The following is a 27,863-nucleotide window of genomic DNA, read 5'->3' as shown; positions in this document are numbered from 1 at the left end:
ATTTTTCTGGTCTATATAATCCCAAGCCCTATAAACCACAGGAATGTATCTTCAAATAGTTTTTCAGCAAGTGGAATATTTTCTGAGCCCTTGCATTTCTGGGAATGCCTGCCTGTCCTGCTTAAAGACAAATTGCTGGGGATAAAGTTCTTAGCTCATAACTTTTCCTCACCTCAAGACCCTGTGGATTCACTTGGCTCCAACTGTTGCAGAGGAAATGTCTGAGACCAACCCAAAGTTTTGCCTTTTTGTAAGTAAATTTTTACTCAACAGTTGCAAGACTTTTTTCCACTTACCATCCCTCCTCCCTCCTCAAGGCACTGTAGCACCATTTCCCTACGTGCATTCCACCGATAGAGGAGGTATGGTGGCTGATGGCCAAGGGGCCAGATTCCAGCATCACCTAAGTTCAAATCTTGTTCCACGTTTTACTAGTCACTGTATCCCTGAACAGTGTTATATGGGTTTAGTTGTGTACCCCAGCCCCCAAATACATTTTGAAGCCCTAACCCCTAGTACCTGTGAATGTGACATTAGTTGGAAATAGGGTCTCTGCAGATGTAACCAAATTAAGATGAGGTCTGTAGGGGGGTCCTAATCCAAGAAGTGGGGGTTTGAACACAGACGCACATAGAACACCTTAAGACAAGAGACACAGATGGCAGATAGCCAGGAGAAGACAGAGCAGAGGCTGGAGTTTTGCTGCCACAGGACAAGGAACAGAATGCCTAAGGCTAACAAAACCAAAAGGCAAGGAAGGATCCTTCCTGAGAGGCTTCAGAGGGAGCACAGCCCTGCACACACCTTGGTTTCAGACTTCCAGCCCCCATGACGGGGAGACAACACACAATTGTTGTTTTAAACCACCCAAGTTTATGATACTTTGTTACAGCAGCCCTAGAAAACTAATACAAACAGATTTCTCAAAGATTATGAGCTTCAATTACTTTATCTTAAATTGTGGATAATAATGTAAGAATGTTGAGGAAATGTGATGTTAAGACACAATGTGTAAATTCTGGCACATAAGAAGATCCTAATAGAATAGGCTGATTGTGTTAACATCATCATCCCTACCAACACCTTCCCTTGGTAGCCCTCTCTCCTGGGAATGCTGTCTTTCTCTGTATTCTTGACATTTTTACACAAAGGTTATGATTTTTGTAAAACAGTAAAATCATTTTTCTTCACTGTAGAGTCACGGGCCCACCCCCAAAGATTTTTTGATTCAGTAGGTTTTAGGAAGTATGAGTATTATTCAGAGTTGTCCATACATAAGCCCTCATTAAGCATTGAAAACACAATGCAATTTAAGTGGTAGACCTGGCATTAGTATTTCTGTTTTGTAAATATGGAAACTGAGGTCAGAAAATGTAAAATGAAGTAATTTTTTAGGCCAAACTTCAATAACTCCACTAGTTTGATGAAATGAAGCCCTAGACTAGCATGAAAAATGCCAGATAATGAGGAGCCTATAACACATAAAACACGGGAGATGGTCCCATATTGGAATCAGATTTAAGTTCTGGTGTGGCACTTGCTTTCTAGCTATGTGAACTTGGGGAAATCATTTAGCCTTTTAAGGTCTCAAGCTCTTCATCTGGAAATGGGAACAATGCAGATCAGGTTCACATGAAAAATGCATAAAGCATTTCATATACAGTAAATGCTAAATACATAGCATTACTTTTACAAATATGCATTGATATTTATTTTAGGAAATAAGTATCTCCATTTTCTGCTACTATCTTAAAGGTACAATGTAGGATCTAAACATGAGAATTAGTAACTAATTTTAGAGAAGACATGATTTCCATGCCTTCCTGGTAGCTTATTAAGTATTGCCGTGGGAATAACTTTTCTGGGGTCCTTCTTACTAATTCACTTTCATCAAGTCTCTTTGGGTCTTGGAATTCTGTTTTTATAATATTGGCAGGTTATTTACCAGAACATATAAGAAGCATTTCTGAGGGTCCCTAGTTGCTAAAGGAAAATGTGTGTCCGTGGGTACTCTTGATGGGTCATGATTTTCTCAATCGGGAGCACCTGATAGGGTTTGTTTCCTGCTGCACTCGGAACATTTCGTCCTGTTCTTCAGTAGGCTCCAAGATGCCCAGGAGGGAACAAAGGAAGGAATCTTTCCTGATGTGGGGAAGCAGGACATTTTGACATTATCAGACATTGGGTGCACAGTAAAGAGCAAGCAAAAAGTTATCTGCACAGAATTGCTTACTTCTGTGTTATTTAAACCATTGTGGGTTTATATCATAACAGAAACAGCCACCATATTCAAATTGTTTTTATTTTTGTTAAACATGACATGCCTTTCAGCTATCTGAAATGATTTCAGTTGTCTCTTCATATCATCTGACCTCCGCTTTGATGCCCCAGGTTGCTGGGTTCCAGTTCTACTTGTTGAACTTACCATCCAGGATGGGTTAAACAGAAACTAGATGGTAGATTGAGCAGAGCAATATGCTTCACAGCAATAAGCCTGCGGATAATGTTTCAGACTTCATGCAGTGGCTCAACAATTTCATCCAGAAACTGAGCTTTGTTTTCTCTGCTCTGCCTCTCTCAGCGTGCTTTCTTGTCCTCAAGCTTGCTACTTCATAGGTGCAAGATGGCTGCCTCAGTGCTAGGAATCACATTCTCAGCCCAGCTTCCTAAGAATAAAAGATAGGGAACGGCTGAAAGAGCACACCTCCCTCTGCATGCTGGGCTCTTTCAGCAGCAAACAAAATTATTCCCAGAAACCTTACCAGCAGGTTTCTCCTCTAACCAGAACTGGGCAACATGGCCACCCTGGCTGGAAGGAACTCTGGAAATTCGAGTTGAGATTACTCTGACTGACTTAAAGCAATCCGATTCACCTCCTGGAGCTGGGCATACTGCTTCCCTCAACAGAATCAGTCTGCTAGTTAAAGAAGAGAGAAGGCCATGGTAGGGAAGAGAATTTGCTATATATATGGTGTGTTTTCCAAATGCTTTTCTTTTCCTGCATCCCTGACCTGTACTTTTCACTCTTGGTACCCCAAAACTCATGAGTAGGAAGCTGAGATGGAAAGGCACAGCTGGCAGGTTACAGAACTGGAATCTCCGCCTGAGCGATCTTGGATTCTGATCCTATCCTGATGTTGTCAGTCACCTTGGAACCGCTCAGAGATCTGAACAACTGATTCAAGCTACTCAAACTCGAAGGAGGCTGATTTGAAAGCTCTAAACTGTCCACAGAGAGTGGACCACCTATTCAAATCAGAGTTGGCAGTAGTCACCTGCACTGGCTCCAAACTGGCCCTTGTACATTGTGCCCATGTGCTGGAGCTGGGAGTCTGCAAGCCACACTCCTGCAGGCTCCCGACTGGCTCTTCCAAGAAAGGACAGCAGTGAGTGAGAAGGGCCCTCCTCCCCCTACTTACCCTAGGTCTGTAGGCCAGTCCATGAGCCTCACTCTGCTTCCTCACTCCAGCAGCGGCAGTTGATCCCCGTGTGCAGCTTTCCTCACACGTCTGCTCAGCCAGGTGCCCCTCGGAGATCAGAGGCCCCGGAACACAGCGCCCTCATCCTCCAAGTTTCTAAAATGTAATACTACTGACCTCTTCCTTTTGATCCCCCAGCCAGGAAGGTGCTTCCTGCAGTTGCTGCCTCTCTGACACCTTAGAGCTCTCTTTTCACCTTTCCGATTACCTAGTTAACAACTTTGTTAGTGTTATCCTTATGCTAACTTCACTGCTCAAATATGCTGTGATTTCTCCTGGTGACCAGACCTGACTCAGGAGCATTGTCATGGAGAGAGAGCCAAAGGCAGGGTCTCTGCCTGCAACTTGCCTACTACTGAGCAGTTACCTTTACTAAGCCTCCAAAGGAGGATAAAGGCAGATCAAAGCCATGTTTATTATTACATAAAAGTCTGGACACATACACTTGGGGGGAAGCCCTAACTCTGGTAAGCAGAACTGGACCTGGTGGGACCTTGTCTGACTGAAAGTCTGGGTATCTACCTTTTTCCTGGGCCCCTTTCCCATCAGGAACATACCCAGGCCTGTCTTGTCAGCACCCACTCCCCAAATCATGGGATCAGGGAAGGAGCCATTAGGGAGATGGATAGAGGTGGGGAGTATGTTCCGAGAGGAAAATCTAAAGACCAGGGATCTCACGAGACCGACTCCAAAGAGATGATGTGAAGTTGAAATGTAGTATTTTAATCGCTTTGACCATCTTTCCAAAAGTTTGACTCTGAGCAGCATGCCCAGTAATATCCATGTTCCACATCATTTCATTAGTGAAGATGCTACAGGTAGAGCATGGGACAGGACAGACAGTATGAGATGAAAAAATGCTGACCTGGATATCTGGAGACAGAATCACTTAGAGTAAATTAACCTCTCTGGACCTCAGTTTCCAAATCTATGAAGTGAAAGTTGAGTTGCATGGATGTCTAAAGTCTATCTCTACAAATCCTACTAATCTACATTGATTAAAGGACAGAGCTTATATATGGAGTTTCCTAAAGAAACCTATCCAGGATAACTAAGTCTAATGAAGCAAGACAGTTGCAAACTAAGTCTGATTCACCTTAGAATATGTAAAAATTGTCAATACGAACATATTCCAATCTCTGAAATCATTCATGAGTTGGGCTGTGTGTGCATGTGCACACACATGTGCAAGGCTAGCATTTCCCAAGTTTTAATGGTATTTCACAAAATGGGTAGTGTTGAAAATGTTTGGAAAATAGGTTCAACAAAGTTGTGACATTTTAGGTGCTTACCTAAAATCCATTCCCTACTTACTCAGTTTTAACATGACTTTAATCTGATTTGGGACAGCAGTATGTTGATGTCCACAATGATCGACTCTGACTGACCTAAGCTAATCATAGCCTCCTTTGCATCTGTACATGGCAAATATCAATGTATATAGCCATGGAACCCTCCTTTCTGGAAGCATCTCCAGAGATTAACTTTCTAGAGAGTATGCTTTGAGGCTATTGACCTAGACTAACTTAGTTAAAAATATTCGACAGATAATTGCACTTCCTGACCAATCAAGCTAGGATGTGTTCATTTTCAAAGCATTTTTCCCAGAAAACATTTACTCTGGTTTCTCTTAATAAATGAAAACCTATGCATTCATTCATAGGTTGCCCTATGCTGCTGAGATTTGCCCTATTCACATCTTGCCCCTATTTTCAGCAAGGATTTAAGCGAAGGAAAAATCTGTTGGCCAAGGAGGAACGTGTCTATTAAACTTCTTGTCTATCATAAGCCTAGAGAACTTGGGAACTTATATTTTCTGAGTATATGAAATACAACATCCATGTAATTGACCTTTTAGATATAGCTGTGATGTGAAGTTAAAAAAAAATAAAGGTTGGAATCCAGTTAATTCTCAGTTCTGGTACCAACACCACCTGCGGGGCTTTAAAAAGAAAATTACAAGTTCCTTCCATACAATCCACACCCCTTCTGATTTAATAAGTCTGGGAGTGGCTTAGACATCTGTAATTTTTAAAGCCCTACAGGTGATTCTGACAGGCAGCCAAAGTTGAAATACTGTGCTTATAAACCACAGAAGCTCTGATACTTCAAGATGAGTAGGTGTACAAGGCCATATGGTAAGGTGAAAATTACATAGTAACAGGTAGCAAGGGATTTTGATCTTCGTTTTGGAATTCAGCATCTAGGTGACTTTGAGCAGATCATTTAAAACTCTTTGAGCCCTAAACATGTTACTCATAAAGATTTTTTATGGATATGAATAGTAAATGTTTATAAAAGCACTTGGAAATGCAAGGAGTTTGAAAACTTTTAACATAGCAATCAATGCTATTTTTCTCTTCCTGGGCTACCCTTTCCCCTCCTTGTATGCAGGAAAACCACTGTTCCTCAGTATGTTTAAAATATGGAGTTTACATGTCTGAGGCCTTTCCTGACCCAGCAGAACTGTAATGCATCTGTGTTTCTGCAGTACTTTCTACATTACCCTTACCACACTGACGCCAAGGGCAACTCCTCTGACCCCCTTGGTCTAATGTAAGTTCCTACAGGATGAGGAGAGTCAATTTTTTTCAGCATCCTCAGCGCCCACTAATGTTAGCTGAGGTGAACCAAAACAACTATCCCCTTATCATAGCAGACAAACGGAAATGGCCCTTATAGAACCCAGTTACCTATTTCTCTCTTCTTTTCCAAAAGCTGGATCTCTTTTCTTCAGTGCTACTGGAACTCCAAAATTAAAAACAGGTGAAGGGAGCGCTGCCAAGATCTGCCCTAGTCATCACAACACTAACGATAATTTATTAGTGCATACTATACGTAGTAGGCGCCTGGTTAGCCATTGGACAGCCATTATTCAGTTCTCTCAACCATCCTGTAAGTTATATACTATCATTACTCCCATCGTACCGCCCGATAACTGAGGTTCAGAGGACTTACGTCACTGGCTCAGGCAGGTCAGAAGGCCAGGAGGTGGAGTCAGGACGCGACTGCCCATCTCACTCCAGAGCCGGTCTTAACCACTATTTGCACCTCCTTCATCTTCAGGTATTCTGAATCCGCTCCCTGGGGTGGTTCAGAGACAAGCAACCCCCAGCTCACGGGTCCTGCCGCCTGACAAGCATTGTAGCAAAACTATAACGGATCAGTTGGAAGGTGGAGGTATCATCCCCAGAACCATTTCCTTTGAGCGACTCTGACACCAAGAAAGATCCCTAATATAACTTTAAAATGCCCGCGCGCAGCCCGCAGTCAGGCCCTGCCCGTCCCACCAAGTCACTGTGCGCGGGCGAGAACGCCCAGAAAACTCAGCCATGCCTTCGGTTATATTGGCCGCACCGGTCTCCTCGCATTTCCCAAAAGGACCTCAGGCCTCCGGCCTTTGGCGTAGCACCGTCCCGCCCGCCTGGTCCCGAGCAGCAGCTCGACAACCCTACCGTTCCACGGCTCGCTCGCCGGAAGTGACGAGAAGGAAGTGTTCCCTTCCCACAGGGGGCGGGGAAGGAAGATGGCGGCGCCCAGCAGCCGGTGAGGAGAGAGGGCACGGGGCTGCAGGGGAGCGACCAGACTCGCGCGTTATGGCCTCATCCCCGCACACTCTCTCCTCACGCCTCCTGACAGGTACTGCACGCGCCCTCGGACACGACTTTGGGAAAATTCTCCTCTTTTTGTCACGTGTAACGCCGTGGTTCCGGCTGGCTGCAACCTTGGGAGCCCTTGGCGAGGTCGGCTGGGCGCCGGTGCGGGGGAGAGACCTCTGCAGTAGCCTGAAGCGGAGAGGCCACGGAGCGAGGGTCTAGTTTTGAAGTGTGGTCGCGGTGGTCCACACCACCTGCGTCCCCCTCCCCGGAGGGACGGTGCCTCGTGCTGCTTTGGGTTTTCATATCCTGGAGGCGGGAGGAGAGAGGACAGACGAGAACCTTGGGGCTCCACGAGCCTCTCGGCTTAGCAGAGCCTCGGTTCTTTGCCTCTCGTAAATGACAAGGATAAGTTACCCTCATGAGGACAGGCAAGTGTTTTGCCGTCACTCGGAAGCCTCGTTCCAGTATAAGAGGGTCATGATGACAGCTGCAGAAAGCCTCCTGAAGTCTCCCGCAGACTTTCGGCTTTCTGCGGTCAGCGAGGCCCCTCATACAGTCCTCCGACTTGAAGGGCCTGTAACCACTGTATGTTGAAGGTGGAATGCGTTTCCCTGGCCCTTTGCTGGGTTTCAGTTCCAATAATGCTAACCATTTCAGAGAGGCCTACCCTGACGCCCTATCTAAAGCAGAGCTCCCTGCCCCCCTTCTCACATCACTGTTTCTTTCCTGATGGTTAGCACAGTCTGTACTTATTTATATGCCGGTTTATTATGTTTCTCCCAGTTGGAACTTAAACCTTGTGAGGCAAGGGACAGTTTTAGCCTGGTTCATCCACGTGTCCCCAGTTCTCCAAACTGGTGTGCATTGTTGTCTCTCAGTAATTATTTTTGAATGAATGAAATTTATCTTGTGGAGGTTTTGAAGAGGAGGCTGAGAACTGTTTTGCTCCCAGAGTTCAAGATGGTAACTAATGGCTCTTGGGAAATGTGTTGCTGGTGGTCCATACTGGAGATGAATAGGAGAAGCCAGGGACTCCCGTTTGGTCAAATCCCAGAATACTTTTCAGGTCTCAGCTGTCACAAGTTCTCTGCAACATCTGGCAATGTTGAGCACAGTGGCTCTATGAAATTCTTTTCTTTCTCTTTTCTCATAATGTTATTTTATGGGTCTCTTTTGGCCGTTTGATCTCAGGGTACATTATTTGTTTTCTGGATTGAGTTTACTCATCTATAAAATGAGGCATTTGAACTAGATGATCTCAAAGGTCCCTTCTGGTTCAAAAAGAGGGGAGGAGGGTGGGAAATGAGGGGGAGTACACATGAAACAAGATTGGCTATGGTTTGGTAATTGCTGACACTGGAGGAGAAGTAATGGGGGCTCTTTATAGTCTTTTGCTATTGTGTATGACTGAAGTTTTCCATATTGTATATAACTAAAAGGTCTGTGATTCTCATTGATTTTTTTTTTGTTACCTTTTATGGTTACTGACAGTGAGTGTTCTTTGATCCTAACCCTATCTCTCAATTCTTAGAGAGCTCATCCTTTTTCATTACTTGAATTACCACCTTTTATGGAGGTTATTCTACTGTGCATTCCTCATACTACCTTTTCTGCCTTTCAGTTCTGTATTTTTCAGTTCTCTATAGGACAGTTTTATTTGACTGCTCAGAATTCCCCAATTCTAGTAAGTGGACTGCATAAGGTTCATGTGGTTTTTTTTTGCTGGATAAGTCTTCTAATGCTTGTGTGGGAGGAATTAAGAGGCACTTCCTAAAGTTATGAACATAATTGCCAAAAAAATGCTAATAAGTAGTCTGTACAACCTAGTCTGACCCACTTGGAAGACCCGCTACAGGGGTTTGATATGGAGGCAGCATGGTGGGAAGCGGTGGCAAAAAGGTAAGCGAGAACTCTGCTGGATGTCCGGAGGTCATGTCTGGTTTTGCTCCTAAAAGTTAAGAGTATTTTATAGCCATTAAAACATTGCCAGGACCTTTCAGTTATATGTCTGCTCACTCATTATGAAAGCCCTGTAATCATGACTCATTGTTAATGGTGAATAATGGATATGGTCAAGTTTCCAGATTTTTTATGTATCTGTTGTTAAGCCCTGTGTATCTTCAAACCTATGTTCACTTACCTAGGGCTGAAATGTCTTTGTATTTCTAGGCACTTATTCATAGAAATTGATATGTTTGGACTAAATGAAGTGTTTTCATCATTTACAAGTACAGTTTCCTAGCTTATTTTTTTTGAATTACGATTCTGTAAAAACTTTAGTTTGACCTACTTAATCTTGAGAGGAGGTATTTTCCAAGATGGTTCTTTCCCTCTCAGCAAAATGCATTTGTCATCTGACAACGAATGACAAATGAACTCAAAACAGGTTTTGAAATGAAGGCCCCAGAACAATAAAACCTTGATGTCTTCTGAACATAATCTTTTAGTATTGAAAAACTGTTATTCCAAAAAACAATATCAAGGCCAAAAAGGAAAAATATACACCATAAAAAAAATCCAAAAACACACCTTGAATGTCAGAGGACTGATTTCACAGTCAATTTCAGTCAGAAGACTGATTTCATACTTCCTGTATGCATACATAGGCACCATGTATTCCCATAAGAGGAAAGCAGGCATTTCATAATTACCTGGGGTTTGAGGATGTGGGCTCAGGGAGGAACTGACTCATCTCCAGTTGAAGATCATTGCCGTACATTCCAAAGGGCAGTGATAGTTCTTCCCACAGTCTGGATAAGCTACGTGGGTGATCCAGTCCTCAGACATTTTATTATTATATGGAAAGTACCCTGGTAGCTGTTGCAGCAGAATTAGTAACGGAGAGTCCTTGACATCAAGGAACTAAAGAAGTATGACAGTAGAAACAATTTGCACTAAAAAGTTCCATAAAAAATAGCATAGAGTGACAAAGTAGTTGAAAAGAGATAGGTAGAAGGGGGAAAGCAAGATACTGCAAGCAAGGAGACAAGGGAACCAAGGTAAACCAATTGTGTAATATGCTTAGTGTAGGATAGTAAGACAACCTCGCTGCAGGGAATCTCTACATGTTTGGGTGAGTAAAATGTATTCTGGGCTTCAGGAAGAAAACCATTGGCTTTATGGAACTTGAGTTGGAGAAGAAAGGAAATTACCGAAGTTGGGATGGCTGGCTGGAATCCCTCAACAGTTACCAGAGTCCAAATATAAAATAAGGGTCAGTATCAGTAGGAATAGGAAGAAGTGGACAGATTTGACCTGCATTTCAGAGTTGACTGGACTTGATGGTTGTTAGGTGAGGAAGGAAGAGTCCAGTATGTTCCTGAGTTCTTAAGTAGATGCTGGCATTATCTGCAGTAGGGAGCAGAGTAGAGATAAGGGTGAGAATATAAAGTGTTTGTAAAGATACACTGCAACCCATACATGTGGAGATACTAAGAGAGAATGGAAATAGACATAATGAACCTAGAAATGAGTTGGAGATTGGATCTACTCTGTAACTGCATTTATTCAGAGACTGTGTAGTGTTTAGAACATGGAACACCAGTGCCTTAAAGTGGCAGACATGGCAAGAGTTGACACCGTAGGAAATTGAGAAGTGATGAACAGAAGGTGGCATAGAACCAGGGACCTTTAGCATCATGGAAGCCCTGGGAGTAGAGATTTTGTAAAGGTGGGAGAATCTGTAGTGTTGTACTGTTAAAGGCTTGACTGGGATGCGGCCATAATGAAAGCATTTTATTTGTTATTTGAGAGGTTTAGAGGCAGATTAAAAGCCAAATTTGGATATGAAAAAAATAGCTTCTTCCTTAGATTAAAAAGAGTCATACTTCATTGAGGACTGTTACCTTTTCCCTATTAGTTGTCTTACCTAACATGGCCAAAATATTAATGTGAAGTCTATCTTCCAGTTTACATTATTTATTGAGAAAAACTATTCTTATTTTCCATTTTAAAAGTGAGTAATCTGACCATTTTTTATTGTCTTCTTAAAAATATCTATAGTATGTCAACATTTAGTATAATATAAGCATAATGGCCCTGAAATGAAAAATTTCCATAGCCATGTGGGAGAATTACACTGACTTAGTGAGTAGAACTGATAAATTGTTTTTATTCACAAATCTCGATTAGACCATTCTAAAGTTCAGAGCCATCACACATGCATTTCTGACCACAGTGCCTGGCTTGCTGCCAGGTAAATGTGTTCACCATTTGGTGAGGAGCAGTCATCATCTGAACGTCTTTTCCTCTCTCGATCACAGGTCGGGTAGCAGGATGTGTCTGGTATCTAGAAAGGAGAGCCGTGCAGGAAGCCCCTCACAAGTTCGTGCATCTTTTCAGGAGCGTCAATAAGCAGTGGATTACATTTCAGCACTTCACCTTCCTCAAGCGCATGGTATGTTCAGACCATCCTTACTCTGATGCTGCCTGCCTTTACTTCCTCTGAATATGGGAGTCTCAGCAATTCCTGTTATAAGAAGAGTTGTAAGAAGTACATTTGAAAAGGACTTTTATTTAGTGTCCTTTTAAGTTTATCCAAAATTTTAACTCCTTGTTTCAATTCTTCTTAACTGAAAGCAGAATATTTCTGGTGTTTGAGGTTAAAAGTATGATCTAGAACTTACTGATTAAGTTTTAAGTTTGGAGACAGATTGAAAACTCCTGGCATATATCAGTGAGGCTAAAATTAGGAGAAGCTGAACTTTTATAATACACCTTTTAAAATTATCTTTAAAGTTGTGTGAATACATCAGTCATACAGATATAGTTGCTTCTGCAGTGTGACTCTTCTATTTTCTTATGTCAGCAGTGCCTTTAAAAGTCTTTCAAATACATGCATACTGAGTAGACTCAAACAAATGGAGTTTTTGTAATTTGCTAGGCATTTTACAGTGGACATCGATAATGTATCTTAATCTTGTAGGCCTTTATCGTGTTTGGTTCCATGGTACTGTGGGCCACATGGCAACTTACTCTTAATTACCAGTGAAGGGCATTGCTACTTTCTCAAAAAGAACCATAGAATGGAGAAATGATAGCTAAAAACCTGTGATTATAATGCACACATGAAAAAATAGCAAATTCCTAATCTGGTCATATTTGATATTGCCATCTATTTTTAATGTAGAATGCCCACTTAACTTAAAATTAACTTAAAATTTTAATAAAACTCCTTTTTTTATTACATTGTTTTTATTACTAATTGTTTGATAAGACATTTAAATATCCAGAAATGTTCATATTTAAAGTGGGAACATCGAGGATAATGGATATTTAGAAGGAAAACTCAAATATGTATTATGCCTTTTTCATGTAAATAGAACTCTAGATTCATTCATGAGTTTGTAATTCTAGCAGAGAATTAGTATATATGATTTCTAGCCTTTGTGATATAATGGAAATTCACCTACTAGTGGTCAGGTAGGTGGCTCAAGGCCCTGGGCTACCTGTAACTAACTGGTTGTTGACTCTTGGCTCTGCCGGTTTATTTCCGAGCCAAGGTTTCCTTGTCTGTAAATGAAAGAAAGAGAGACTAATAATGATCCATTTTCTTTAACAACTGTTGAGACACTTAAATTAGATTATATTATATGAACTATAAAGTGCCTCACAAATATTAATAGTAGTTATTACTTTGTGCTAGTAAACAATAGAGGCTGTCCAACTCAAACTCTTGTTCTTTCCATGGAAATAGCGCTGTAATGTCACTTCGCACTCGATTATGCCGTACCACGGACCTGCTTTCTGGACTGTTGCCTAGAAGCATGGAAGGTCAACAGGCTGACTTGGGCTATTGATTGTAGAAAATTTTTTCATTGTATTTGGAATGTGAAACTACACTGGGGAAAATTCTGGAGGAGGTGAATAAGAAATAAATTTATTTTTCTTTCAAGGAACTTAAATTCCAAGGATTTTCTAAACCACAGAACTTGATAACCATTGCTGAGGCATTAACTCTCTTCTCCAAATCTCCCAGTAGAGTGATTTCTATGTAACAGACATTCTAAATATTCTAATAATTCCAATTAGTTAATTCAGCACATTTTTATAAAGATGCAAGAAAATCTTTGAAGCACCGCAGAAGTTGAACTGGTGGAAGGTGTTACTAGACAACTGTGTCAGAACATTTGGGCCTTGGCTTTATAGTAACATGTCCTTTTTCTATTTAGTATGTCACACAACTGAACAGAAGCCTCTACCAGCAAGTAAAACCGAAGCCAGAGACAGTGGCATCTCCTTTCCTTGAAAAAACGTCTTTGGGTCAGGCCAAAGCAGAAGTGTATGAGATGCGACCCCTTTCACCCACTACCCTCTCTGTGTCCAGAAACCGAAATGAAAAGGAACTGATAGAACTAGAATCTGCCTCAGTCATTGAAGGCTCAGTATATGTTGGAAAAGAGACAAAAGATGAAAAGCAATGGAAAGAGATGAAACTACATGTGGACGATTTGCCAGGAATTTTGGCTCGACTGTCCAAAATCAAACTCACAGGTACTGTTTTCCTTGTGTGTAGATCCTTACTTGAAATGTTATTTTTAGTTAAACAAAAGCTGATTTTATTACTGCTCCAAAGGGAATACTTTGAAACTGAAGATCTTTCTTAGCATTTTTTTCTCTTCAATTTGATGGGGATTCAAAATCAAATTTTTGGACTTCTGTTTACACAAACTATAAGTAGCATTGCACTAAATATATTGTACTAAAAATAGGCTCTCTTTTACCTGGAATTAAAGTAGAGTGCATATCCTGCTGCTTTCTCTGTATTTTGTGTTTTTATACCTACCATCCTTTAAAATCACAGTAAGATAGCAAGTCCTCTCTGAGTTCTGAAAAAACAGGGACTGGCCACTGTGCTTGATGCGCGGTGACCCACAGGGGCCACTGGGACTTCCAGCTCACTGCTGTGCTTTGCTTAGTGTAGGGCCTCTGGGATTATCCCAGGTGCACGGGAGTGTACAGTCCTCTGAAAAGAGGTTTGGAAACTTGAGAAGGTAGATTCTTGGTCATCCTGTAGGCTGAAGACCTGGTCTCTTTCTTCTTGGATTAGAGTAAGGAGATGAAATACATGGGTGAATAATAAAATTAAACCAGGTATTCTTTGGGGACAGAAAATGGGAAATAATGTTACTGAGTCAAAACCAGGAAATGAAGGGATGAGACAGGCTTTTGAGAGCAGAGAAAATGAGGGGAGGTTGATGTTTGTTTTTCAAAGGAACTGAGCTAAAAATACAGGGTAAGAGGAGGTAAACCAGGTAGCCTCTTACCTCAGTGACCAATCTCACCTAAATAAATCCTTTTGGGGGGATGACAAATAGACATAGGGAGTTTAACAAAGGGCTGAAGAATCATAGTAAGACATGTAGTGTGACTCTAAGCAATGAGACTAATTCCATGTGGTATCCTTGAAAATAGGTCTCAGCACTTTATGACAGCTGAGCAGGGAACCATCATAAATGTGCAGAAGTTGTTTTTTGTCATTTACACAAGTGGTACCAGTGTTAGGTTGTTGACATGTTCAGAATGACTGCAGATATGAGTAAAAGTATGTCACCCTGGTGAGGCTTCTCTGGCTACAGGCATCAAGAGCAGGAGCGTCTCCCTTCTTGTGCGCCACCTCAGCATGCCCACCCCAGTGTCTGCCTCCCAGTCAGGTTACCTTTCCTCTCATCATCCCATTTGTGTCAGTAATACCAGCATTCTTCACTTCCTGGTGAGAAAGCTTAGAATCATTCTTAATTCTTTGCTCTCATTCTTCCTTTGTCTCGGGCCTAACATCCAGCTATAAATATTGGGGTCTTTTGTAGTGCCTTTGAGATTTCTCGTCCCCGTTTCTGCAGCTGCCTTCCTAGTTGGGGTCCAAAACATATGAGGCCTTTTGTTGTCATAGCAGCTCCTGACTGTTCTGCATTCTCCTGCTGGACTACCTTTCCTAAAACGTTGTTTTCATATATTCCTAATCTACTCAAGAGTCTACATTCCTCCACATTGCCTCCTGCCTCAATTCTGCCTGATCTTAAAGGAATACTGCGATCTGAAATGATGAAAGTCCTCCCCAGAAATAGACTTTTTTCCCTTTCTTCCTTGTCCTCAACCCTGCCCTGTCAGTTAGGCTAGGCCTTCCACCCCACCAGACTCTTTTTTCCTGCCTCTTTCATGTCCAGTTAGATCCTTTCAAGGATACTCCACTAAGTCTGCCCTTGGCCCCAGTCTCCCTTCCCTAAACTCGGAATATGACTTTGAAGTCAAAGCCGACCTGAATTTCAGATCCTGGCCATGACGTATACTAGCCAGTGAGATTTTGGGCAGTTCCTTAGTCTTGCTGAGACAATTTCCTCATCTGTAAGTGGGAAAATTAATAACTCATTTAAGAATTAAATCACCTAGTACATTTAAAGTGCCCAACAATATGCCTGATCCTCAAAGGTTAGCTTCTAAATAGTTACAAGCAAACATTTGATTGTCTTTTTAATGTATGTTTCCTGTAGGATTTGGAGGGCAGCCGTCGTGCCGTCTGCCGATGGAGTACTTCCAGCTCTCAGGGCACTGTGCTTCTCACTTGGCAGGAACTTGCTTTTCTGAGGGAAATTGACAAACTGAGGGCAGCTGCGAGGAAAAGTTGAAGTCCTGTTACTTGGGTGCTGAGATTGTTCCGCTTGGACAACAGGAGGCTGGGGGGAGAAAGATGGTGAAGGAAGGGAGAATGAAGACAGGATGGCCATCTTCAGGTGTCTGTGGCTCTGCTTAGTTGAAAGAACAATGCTGCTGATTTGTAGTTCATGGGGCAGGATGAGGAGATCGCGTGTGCTGACAGTGGCAGATCCCGTCAGTGGGAGGGAGCTTTCTTAGCAGAGCGATCCGTATGTGTAGTGGGCTGCCTCGCAGGGCGGCGGTCCTTGTCATTGGCACCATCCAGGTGGAAGCACATCACCTTCAAGAGAAGCTGAGAAGTGGTCCTGCATTGTGTAGTGGTTGCAGCTAGATCATACCCATTAAGTCACCTTTTAATGATAAGGCTGTCTGCCTTCAGTATTTATTGGGTGTCTAACATGCACCCCGTTGCTTTAGATGCTGGAGATACAGACTAACACACAGGATTTCTGTCCTCAAGAGGTTGATAGTGGGGAGATTTTGTACGTACCCAAATATACAAAAAGAAGGCAGGTGTGGTCAGATACATCTGTGTTTCAAACCCAGAGCGCTTTCTTAGTAACTGTGTTATATTGGGCAATTTATTTACCGTTAGAGTGCCATAGTTTCTTTACCTGAGAAACAAACAATGGTGCTTACTTGACAGCATCATCGTGAGGATTGAATGACTAATCAGTGTGAAACGCCTGTGTGCCCAGCACCTCATAGGTACTTATTAGCTATAGTTAATACTATTATTACTATATGCATCATTAGGGAAATTAATGTTACAGGTGTTACAGCACATGTGTGCGTATGGCAGAGTGGCCACCCGGAGAGGGGCTTGCTGTTTCTTCCTGGGGGGGATTGCGGTGAGTGAGGATTTACTAAGCAGAGAAGGCAAGGATTGTGAGCAGAGGGAGAAGCCTGTGCAAAGGTAGAGAAGCTCAGAAAAACTTCAGGATGCTCTGAGTAATGCAGTGTGATTGGGGTCATGGAGAAGAGATGCTGGCTGAGAAGAGTCAGGTGGGGCCATGTTGGCACATTGACAAGTATTTCTTGTTGAAGAGTTTGACTCTTATGCCCCAGCAGTGGAAAGTCCAGGAAAGTTTTTAGAGGGACATAATCACCTTGAGTTTGTCTTAATTACCCTTTTAAGTGGCTTGAAATGACTACTGAATTAGTATAAACTTATTGCAAAACTGTTCAAATTATAGGGAAGCACGTACCTTAAACTGAAAAAGTACCTTTCCCTCTATTTTAAGTAAACCCCTGCTTGAAATGTAGCCTTCTGTGTATGTATAAATATGCAGCATGAAGATAAAGATATGATTATACATTTTAATAGAAATAGGATCACACATACACACACATGTACAACACAAGTAGTAGCGAACTCCAACTTGCTATTTTCTCTGAACAATATAGCTCTCACTGGCAATGTTTACTTTACTATATACAATCCGTTATATGGAACTGCCATAATTTACTTAACAAACCCTCTACAGGTAAACGTTTAAGGTGTTTCCAGTTTGCTGTTCAAAACAATTCTGTGGTTACTTTCATGTACATAAGTCTCTGTGTACTTATGTGAGTTATCTGTAGAGTAAGTGTTTAGAAATGTAATTGCTAGCTTTGAAAATTTTAATTTTGATATTTGACTAGTTTGTTCCTTAAAAAAGATAATTTACAGTCCTTCCACTAGCATGTGGGAATCTGATTCCCTCTGTTCTTTGTGCTCATGCAGAGGCAGTCTACCAGTTTTGTCTATTTGATAACTGAAAAAGATTTTTATGTATATTTTCATTTTTAAAGTTTTGGTGGGATTTAGCATCTTTTTCTCTGTTTTGATCATTTGTATTTTTCCTTCTATTCTTTACCTCTTATATCCTTGGTCATTTGTTAATGATTTTTTTAGAGCTCTTTATAAAGAAAGTTAGCATTTCATCTGTCGTACACATTTAAAATGTTTTTTTTTTTCATTTCGCTTTTTCTTTTTACTTTGTGATGTTAATTTTGTTATTTTATTTGACCCCACTGAGATGTTCAAATTTATTAGGTTTCTTTTTTTTTTTATGCTTCAATTTTCACAACCCTATGTTTATAAAAATAATTCACTCAAGTTTTTTTCTGGTGCTTTTATATTTTTATCATATTCTCTAACGTTTGGGACTACGTCAAATATATTTAAGCATAAGGACCAGGATTGATTGAGAAAACTGATGGTAGTATTGTTGAGCAAGATTTACCTGTTTTTGTAAATAAAGTTTTATGGGAACACAGCCGCATCCATTTCTGTGTTGACATCATGCTACATCTGCAGGGCTGAGTAATTGCAACAGAAAACTGGAAAGCCTGAAGTATTACCTGTCTGGCCCTTTAGAGAAAAAGTGCTGATCCTGGCTGTAGAGCATAGATTAGTGGGAGGCAAGGATGATGACCAACAGGTCAGTAGTAGGCAGTTGAGAAATGGCTTGGGGCTGAACTAAGGCTCTGTTGGGGAAGGGAGAAAGGAGAGAGAGAGAAATATTGAGGGAATAAAATGAATAGAACCATAGGCAGATATGGTAGAGTACTGAGGAGGCATAAAATAAAAGGTCTAGGATGTGGAGTTGCAAAGGTTTGGCTACCGTGAGATGAAGCAGACATTCTCCAGTCCTCCAGTCCCTATGTTCTGTGCTATCCTACAGCTGGCCCAGTTCTCTGGAAGAACATAGTGTAGTGACCTCAAGTCCTGGCTTTTCCTAGTGGAGTGGTGACCTTGAGCAAGTTCCATAATCTCTCTTTTCCTTAGTTTACCCATCTATAAACCAGGGATAACACTACCTACTCCATAGAGTTGTTCTGAGTATTAAATGAGATAACATTTGCAAGCTACATAGAAGTGACTGTGTGAAGAGTTATACCTTTGTTTCTTAAATAAAAAATAAATTTGGTACTGGGTGCCCCCACAGCCATTTAAATTTGCTGCCCCAGCTCTAGAAAAACTCACAGCCTTCTGGTATGAAAGCCAGCATGAATGGAGTTCAGTTTTGGACACATGGAGTTTGAGTTGCCATTGGCAAATCCAGGTGGAGATCCCACTGGGTAGTTGGCTATGGAGGACAGGAGCCCAGATAGGGCACTGGGTTGGAAGAAGGAGGCGTCTTCAGAGTGGAGTTGCCCATGAGGCTGTTGTATTATACAAGGCTGCCAAGGGTCAGCACGTGTGCCCAGAGGGACCAGAGCAGAAGGCCAAGGACTGGACTTTGGGGTACATCGCCTTTTAAGGACTGTGTAGAGTGTAACGGAGTCTACAAGGAAATTAATGGTCAGAGGAAGGGAGACAGGAAAAGGCTTTGTCACAGAAGCTGAAAGAGAAGACACAGTACATGAAGGACATAGTCAGCACTTTCAAATGAAAAATGTCTGCTGAGATGCCTGGCTGGAAAGAGGACTTTATTTGGCATTTGGGAAGTCCGTTTCATCTGGCTGCTAAGTCAGGAAACAATTAGCAGTGTTTCCTCTTAGAGTCTTAAATGAAGTAGTTTAAATAATTAGTTTAACATAATTTCTTAAAGTTTGTTTTCGTAATGTTTATTTCTTTAGGAACAGACAGGAAAGTTTTAGGCTCAAGTGTTTTTCTAGGGGTGCGTATCTTTCCTTCATGCTGGCTGTTGTATTGTTTTTCCTTTCTCATACCTTCTAGTGGTGTGTATCTGAATAGGTATTCCAGAAGTAGGATTTGATATTCAAAGCATGGTGTTTGACCTCTAAAACAATGATTAAATTACTCATTTAATTTTACATACTGTGTTGTAGTGCACATTGACTCCTTGATTCCCACCTGTTAGTATGCTAAGGAGCATACATAGCACATGTGTTAAAACGGCACTTCCTGCTGCTGTCCCCAGGGATTCAAATCCCAGGGCAGACACCAGAGATCTGCATTTCTGACGAGGATGCTGAATGATCTGATGCTGGTGGCTCTGGCCACCCTTTGAGAAAGTGAAGTAGGTATTTTGCAAGAAGAGTGCTGGTCCCAGACCCAGCGGTCTGGCTGGATGTAGGGAGAAGTCTCCTAGGGAGATCCAGAGCAGCCTTTCCCACCACTGGCAGCAGGAGAAGCCAGTGGGCAGGCTCTGGACCACACAAGAGAGGTATGCAAAAGCAGGATGCACCGAGGAAGAGGGAGAGGCCGCCTCCCCTGCAGCCGCAGATGGAGGAGTCCTAGGGCAGTAAATGTCTCCCCGTATCACTGTATATATTCCATTCCCCAGGTTTCTGGATGAGCTAATGGAATTAAAGTCATTTCCTTCTGCTTGTTCCATTTAAACAGGCAGCACCCTTTGGGTGACCCCTACCCTCTTATTTGACCTTTCACTTTCCTATTTAGTTTATTACTTGAATTCACACGTGTCTTAGAGTCAGCAGGATTTTTTTCTTTAAGAAAATCCCTGATATCTATCAATTGATTTCTTTCAGACTCTTGAACATCTTGGGCAGTTCATTTATAGCTAATGATAGCCAAGCAGAAATATCTGGGAGTCAGTTATCACTTTTATAAAACTAGTCTTCCTTTTGTTTATAGCTTTAATATACTGAAGATAATTAACTATAGAATAAGTAAATGGCCATACAGTGATCATTCTTATATTTCATTTGTATACTTGTTGGGTGGCAGCAGCTGATGCCTTGGCACCTATGCCAGGATCTGGGCCAGGTGTTTGCTGGCTATGCCATTTTAAAGTTTTTTTTTTTCTTTCCTATGAAAGGAAGTAAGACCAAGTTTATAAAGAAATAATAATATGTCTCCCTTGAGTTTCTCTTTCCAGTTGAGCTATTTACAATATGTTTTTGGAGTTTGTTGCAAGGACCACACTGGATTGAAGAAATTGTATTTGGATTAGGATCATAAGAGGCTTTGGTGACTCAACTGAGTTTATACTTAATATAGGTCAATAAAAAGCAGAAATTTTTTTCTTGAGTAACATCTGTGCTGAAAAGCTATAACACATTTTCTGAGACTAGTACACTAAAATAGATTGTTTATTAGTACCAATAGGCTGTGCTATTGATGGAGCTGATATAAACGACAGTCTATAAATGTATAAATTTTTTTCTCCTTAGAGTCTAGAAAGCTGCTTTTTTATTAAAAGGAATGGAAGATACAGTTTTACTTTAGATTGCTTGTATGACTTTTAAAAGTCAATTTACCGTAGTCTTTAGCTGTCAGATACTGTATAAGGGATTTTTCACAATTCATAAAAATATTGAGTAAAATTATAATTTCTTGAATTTAGTTTGTTTAAAAATAATTACCTTGATAATATATGCTTATTAAATGTTACAGTAGTATTTTTTTATTATTGTTTACTTTTAGAAAAAATAGAAAATGCAGATAAGCAAAAATGAGAAGAATGGAATCTCTCTACAACAAAATAATAACCACTTTGATGATTTTGGTGTATTCTAGAATTTTTTTTCTACATCCCATTCATATATTTTTGTTTTTTAAATAAATGTAAGATTATAATGTAAAAGCTTTCTTTAATTTTAAGAAACTATTACTCTTTGCATATCTTTTTATGCCAATGTTTACCCTATTTTTGATGACCTTTTAAAAAATTTAAAAGTAGTGTTTTCTTAAGACAAAAAACATTATAATATACAAAAAGTCCCCTCCAGTCCATGTAGCCACCAAACTTTTGCATACAGTTTTTGAACCTTTTTTGTGCCATTTGTGTTGTAATGTTACCACACAATCTCTGAAGTCAGACTGGCAGGGTTGTGATCTGTTAATGACATTCATTGACCTTGTGATGATGGGCACATATTTTTCACATCTCTAAGCCTCAGTTTCTTCATCTGTAAAATGGGAATAATACTACCTCATAGGATTATTGTGGCAATTAGATAAAATAATACAGGTAAAAAATTTGGTACTGAATCTAGCATATAGTTAAGGTTCAAGAAAGGTTAATTGTTTTCATATTATTCATGCATAGTTTCTTCCATCTTTGTTTTCTAAAAATGGGGTAATAATACACATTTTGTTTGCTTTATTCCCTAAATAGTTTATCACAGACATGCTTCTTCATCACTATACTTAAGTCTACCTCCTTTTTTTTTAAGGTTACTGGCATTCCATTGTGTAGATACATTGGATTTGTTGAGCCATTTACTTATTAAGATGGATGGTTTTTATTATCATATGTATGTCCTTGCACACATTTATTTCTGAAAGTTAGAGCCTTAGAAGTACATCTTTGTTTTTATTGGATATATATATAGCATGCCACTGTGTGGTCACACCAGTATTTGTTTACCACTCTTCCACTTAGATTGTCTTGCTGGGTCAGGAGGTCTGCATATTCTTGAAGCTTTTGATTTTCACTGACAAATTTTATTTTACCTGTTTATGCTATTATCAGAATGACCATCTATCTTAGGATACCTTCACCAATGAATGATAGATATTTTTCTAAATAGCTCCACCTGTTTGATGGGTGAAAAATGGCACTTGAGTTTTTAAATCTGTATTTAAAACTGCTGGTGCGGTTCTCTATTCTTCATATGTTAATTGGTGGTTTGTACTTATATGAGTGGCCTCTTTGCCTTCTTTTTTCTCTTCAGTGTTTGTCTTTATTTACTGTTCATAAGAGATCTTTACATATGAGAGATTTGAACCAATTATATATACTTACTGTAAATATCATATCTTATTTCCTTCAGGGTTTCATTTATTGTTATTTTGGTGGAGATATGTTAATTTTGTGTAATCAGATCTGTCAGTATTTTTCCTTGTAGTTTCTGGGTTTTTAATCATGCTTAGCCTCTCCCACATGAAAGTTTTGTAAATATTTATCTATGTTTTTAATCTTAAGATTTGATTTTTATATTTTTCATTTATAGGAAATGTATTTCAGTCCATGATATAAGGTGGAGATATAAGCAGTTTTAAACATGCCATTAACCAGTGTTAATGTCATACTCACAAATTTAAGAATTTATAAAATTCTGTCCCTGTATAATCCCCCTTAACCACCAAAATATTCTTTTAGTATTTGAATTGGAATTTCAACATGTGTACCTATGAATTTGGGATGAATTGAGAGCTGTGCTGTATTACATCATCGTCATCCAAACCTTTTATGTCTTTCAAGGTTTATAGTTTTCTTTAAATAGGTTATGCATACTTCTGAAAAATTAGTTTTGTAATACTAAAAAATATTTTTTCAGTTGATTCTTGAGTTTTTCAGATAACCAATCAAATAATGGTGAGATCATCTCCTTTTTTGTAGTTACACCAGTTATTTCCTTTGCTGGTGTGAATTGCCTCTTCGTTCTGTGCTCTCCACTTGTTTTCCTGGTTTTCTGCTTCATTATGAATGATCCTGTGAGATGTGTTATGTACAGCAGTGATTGACCTTTATGCTGCTACTTGTTATTACTTCCCCTGACTTTTAACATTCTTCTGTGGCAGTTTTTGTTTCTGTACACTTTCCTTGACCCATTTTATCTGTTTCATGGAGTTTGTTTTTCCTACATTTCCTACTCATTCACCTGCTATTCAATGAGTCCCTGTTACATCCCAACTGTCACGGGTATGATGGGGTGAGTGCAGCTGGCACAGCCACTGCCTCCTGGCTCCTTCCTTTTTATGAGGAGTTTTAGTCTACTGATTCTAAGGTGCTTCTTTTCCCAAATACCTTCAACCTCTTTTTCTTCCATGCTGTGTTTTTCTTCTGTGTTGTAGAATCTTTTTCGTAAGGCTTACATTGACCCATTGTACCTCTTCATCTTTATCTGTTTCTGAATAAAGACAAAACGGTTCCAGACAGTCACACCTCCAACTGAGTGTCAGCTCCAGGAGGATAGGGCATTTTGTCTTTTTGTGCCTCTGTCCTCCATGCCTGGAGCAGTGCACGTAGTGAGTGCCCTTCTGTACTGACTGAGTGAATGCAGCACACGGTGGGTGCCATTCTGTACTGACTGAATGAACGCATGTTTGGATTTCTCTTCATCACCAAACAGTTTGACTTGGTGCTGTTGGAACCTCTCCTCTTGCATTTTAAGCCGGAGGATGGAGGCTCTCTTTTTACATTACTGGCATAACGTTCCTGTGACTTGAAGGAGATGAAGAGGGAGCTACCAGCAAGGGAACTTTTTTCTCCAGCAGGTGTTTTTGGTGTTCTTGAAACAGCAGTGCCAGTGTCTTCCCATACCTGGTTTCAGTGTAATCTGCTGCCTTCCTGTGCCAGCCTTCCTCTGGTGTTGCCACCTGCAAAGTTGCAAGAAAACCCTGTACCGGGTGTAGTGTAGGGGTGTCTTGCCACCCTGGATTAAGCTGCTCAGAAGCATTTCTGCCTTTTCTCAGAGTTACGTCCAAGTGAGGCCCTGCTTTCTTGTTGGTGTGATGGCTTTGGTTTCCTCTCGCTGTAACAGTGCAGTGGCTTCTAACACTCCTGCTGTGACGGGGCAGGGGCATGTCATACAGTGGGCCCATCCCACCCGTGGTCCACCTCTGCTCCTTGCTCCTTCTTCTCCATATAGGAAGGAATAATGGGTACAGCAGATAACCTTCCTTTCCCATATTTATCCGTTTCCTTATTCACTGATACTTATGTAGTCTGATTTTTTGCTGTTCAAATAATGAAAGTAATAAATTCAGCTCTCAGCAACTGTCTTCAATTTAGGCTCATCTGTACTCTATTTGACAAACATTTCTTCAGGGTTTTAGTATCTTCTCTTTACCTAATTTATAGCTGATGCAGGGTTTTCTCTGATTTTTATTTTTTTCCTTCATGTCAGTTGGTTTGTGGTGGGGGTGAGCCAGTGTTCTGATTTAGATGAAAAAATGAAAAATACCTCTAGGCTAATCTGTTTTCTGATGAGTTAATTGTGTTCAATTTAACAGTTGATGTTAATTGAGTTGATTGTAAGATGCTGTGGTAGATGCTAGGGAAACGTAAAGATAAATATGAGGGTGATAACCATTCTCAAAAAATGTTGACAACTTTAAAGAAGAGAAGAAAACAACTTGAGAATGGGCTCAGCTGAATCTGAAAACTGAAGAATAGTCACGTAAATGAATAAATAAAGGGTTTATCTTTCTCTTGTATCAAGGAGTCTGAGCTACTGCTCAGGGGTGTTGTCAACATACTTGGTTCTCTCCTTTTTGCTCTGGCATTGTTAGTTGTGGCTTTTGTTCTCAATACCACAAGATGGCTGCCACTCCCCCGTTGTCATGTGGCATCCCAGGCAGAAAGAACGAGGAAGTGGGGGGGAACCGTGTGGGAAGGCAGGAACTTCCTTACAAGACTTGCCTTTTTATTTGGGAAGGAAAGCTCTTGATAGGAACTTTTCCTTGTATCTCATTGGCCAGTACTATATAGCATGGTTACCTCCAGCTGCAAGGGGAGCTTGTAATGTATGACATTATTCTTCTTTTATCATTTTAAAATCCAAAGTATTTGAAATCCAGCCTAGTCAACTCTTGTCAATAGCCAACTTTTCTGTGTCTACATAGTGCCCACCAGGCTCTCTCGTCATGCAGTACATCCCCTTCCAAAAAGGATGTGAGACTGCCCAACCTCTCCACTATCCAGTGTTCCAAAGGAAAAAACAAACGCCACCCCTTGTCTGCTCTGGGACTGGCACCACTCGCGTGCACTCATATGCAGTGTATTTAAGTGAAGATGGTTTGCCAATTTGACTTTCACTTTCCGAGTAGTGGGTGGGGATGCACACTGATGTGTCAGCAGCTTTTCCCTATCATCTTGGTAATCAGATGCGTTTGTGTGAGGGAACTGTCAGTCTAGGACCCAGCAACAGAGGAGAGCCAACCAGCTCCAGTCCATGTCTGCCATGAACAAGTTTTCATTGGACAGTGAACATTCAGCTAAACGAGGAAAGCATCCAGGTGGCACCCTGACACTTCCCTCTCTGACTTTGTCACATTCCAACAGTCACAGAGGCCTTTGGTGCTTTGCTCAGTTTTCTTCTTCACTCCAAATTCCCCCATCAACCTAGAGAACATTATTTTATCTTCAGTGGCTCTAAACCTCATTTCTATTTGAGATTTTTGGAGTGCTTATTATAATGCAAATTTCTGGGCCCCATCTCTGCAAACTCCATCCCTCCAGGTCTGGGTGGGACCTGCCAATCTGTATTTTATTAGCTGGACCTGGTACAGATGGTCTCCCCAACAGACTTTGAGGAATTCTTATCTGGAGAACTTGTTCAACACTCTCTTCTCAGCCCCCTCTTCACTATTAGCAAGCTGCCTTGCCTCCCATTTCAAGCAAAAACATAGGCTTAATTCTCCAAATAGGAACTTGCTAACCCAGTTTGTCTGGATTCTCACCCATCACTGTCTTTTCTCCCCTCTATCTGTTTCCTCTCCCCACCAATCTCCCATCAGAGAACTGCTCTGTCAACATGACACCTGGGAGTCCTCTTAGATTCTCAAGTGCAAGGGGATCTCACTCCATGGAGGGCATGTTACCTGAATCTCTAGAGGGGACCAAAGATTGCTTCTCAACCCTGCGGGGTCAGACTTACCCAGGTGCCTAATTATCATTTTGGGTATTATCAAGGGCTTGGTTTCCTGTGCAAAGCAAAGTGTGGTACCATCTCATCTCATTTAAGATAAAGGAATATGCTACATCTATAGCTTTTCTTCTTCCTTCCTAATTACAAACCTTAAATAGAATTCGTGCCTCATATCGAATTTACCGAGTATCATAATTCCTCCAGGTGGTAAAGATACCTCGAGACAAGTGCTGGGCATAGAAGCCACAGGGCATAAATCTGCAAAGAAGTAAAAAGCTAACCTTTGCAAACAATATGGCTTCTCTCTCACTTACCAACTTTACATTTCCCTGTATGGCCCCGGAAGATGACTGGTTAGCCAGAGACGGGTAAGATTCCTCAAGGGAGGAACAACCTAAGACAGGCACAGTCGCAGGGGGGCCATCAGGTGAGAATTTGGGGATCAACAGAGGTGAGGCTCAGAACCTCACCCCCCCCTGCTTTGAGAGAAATCTGCATCCGTGGATGTCTTGCTGCCCTTGTCTAGCCTGGATTAATACTTAGTCCATAGGCACACACCTGATCATCTGATCATCTACATTTGCCTTTTTACAGCACTAAACTATGTTTTCTACCTTTATCTTGCATCTACCTACCACTTCAGCATTTTATTAAAAATAAAAATAATAATAATAATAGGAGAAATGTGGGATCAACATATAAATCAAGTACAAAAATCAAATGAATATTCATATTTGACCTGATGGTTTATAGGTCATATTGCATGATCAAAACCGAAAGTTTCTGTGATGAATGCCCTTGTACTGTTCACCATGTAAGAATTTATTCACTCTGTAAGAATTCGTTCACCATGTAAGAACTTGTTCGTTATGCTTCAGAAGATTGGAGACTGACGAGAATTAGGCTTGAGATGGATTAATGATTGTACATTGAGCATTGACCCCCCTATACTGAATTTTATTGTTGTTAACAACCATTTGATCAATAAATATGAGAGATGCCCTCTCAAAAAAAAAAAAAAAAAAAAAAAAAAAGATAAAGGAATAAAAAATAAAAAACACCGGTGAGTCTTAAAAGAATGTTACAAAGTTATGTACCTACCAAAAGATGTTCTTGTTCAATAGCTTAATTTTTTTGTATCATAAGAAGGGAGATAGTGAATTTGAAGTTACGAATAAAAAGAGAAATGCTAATAGATGAGGGTTTTATTAAAAAATATTAGAGTGCATTTTTATGTGTCTTTATCCTTTGTGATATTTTATCTGTGGTTGGGAGTGAATGTTTATCTGGAGTATTCTCTCACTTCCTAGTATGTAGCTTTTGTTCTGGACTCTTCCCTCTTGCCTCCAACACTACACCTTAAACCTCACCAGGCAAACTCCTACTTCTCCCTTGGTCTTCCACTTTGATGTCAGCATGGGAACCTTCTAGGTTAGAAAGCCTTTCCATGTGACTCGCGCTCGGAAGCCCTGACGTGTGTTGTAATGCCTTTTGGCTCCTCAGAACTGTCACCATGTGTGAGTGAGAAGATGGCAGGGACCACATCTATATTGTTGACTACGGCACTCTCATTGCCTAGCTCATGCCTTGCCCCTAACAAGTGCTCAAAAAATGGAAGCTC

The 27,863-nt window shown here is 40.8% G+C and overlaps 1 protein-coding gene and 1 long non-coding RNA gene across 3 annotated transcripts in view; one reads left to right on the top strand and one right to left on the bottom strand.

The window, feature by feature from the left end:
* Nucleotides 1-2,284: 2,284 nt before the first annotated feature.
* On the bottom strand, nt 2,285-6,928 carry LOC118968915 (uncharacterized). The gene is made up of 2 exons (XR_012130461.1): nt 3,420-6,928; nt 2,285-2,917 (listed from the first exon to the last, which is right to left on the bottom strand). It is a non-coding gene; the product is annotated as an uncharacterized lncRNA (long non-coding RNA).
* A 41-nt stretch (nt 6,929-6,969) lies between these two features.
* The window catches only part of COX10 (cytochrome c oxidase assembly factor heme A:farnesyltransferase COX10), a 135,735-nt gene continuing 114,841 nt past the window's right edge, over nt 6,970-27,863 (top strand). Inside the window, exons 1-4 of one of the 2 annotated variants that reach the window (XM_073234757.1) lie at nt 6,995-7,118; nt 10,179-10,292; nt 11,341-11,474; nt 13,249-13,570. In XM_073234757.1, coding sequence (XP_073090858.1) covers nt 11,472-11,474; nt 13,249-13,570 — 325 coding nt within the window. In that variant the 5' untranslated portion in view covers nt 6,995-7,118; nt 10,179-10,292; nt 11,341-11,471. Of the gene's footprint in view, nt 7,119-10,178; nt 10,293-11,340; nt 11,475-13,248; nt 13,571-27,863 lie in introns of both variants that reach the window. The other variant, XM_037001405.2, reaches the window with a different exon arrangement.

Source organism: Manis javanica, chromosome 4, assembly GCF_040802235.1.
Source record: "Manis javanica isolate MJ-LG chromosome 4, MJ_LKY, whole genome shotgun sequence".
Taxonomy (NCBI): Eukaryota; Metazoa; Chordata; class Mammalia; order Pholidota; family Manidae; genus Manis; species Manis javanica.
The sequence above is the reverse complement of the archived record's forward strand: the minus strand, read 5'-3'. Positions and strand labels throughout refer to the sequence as shown.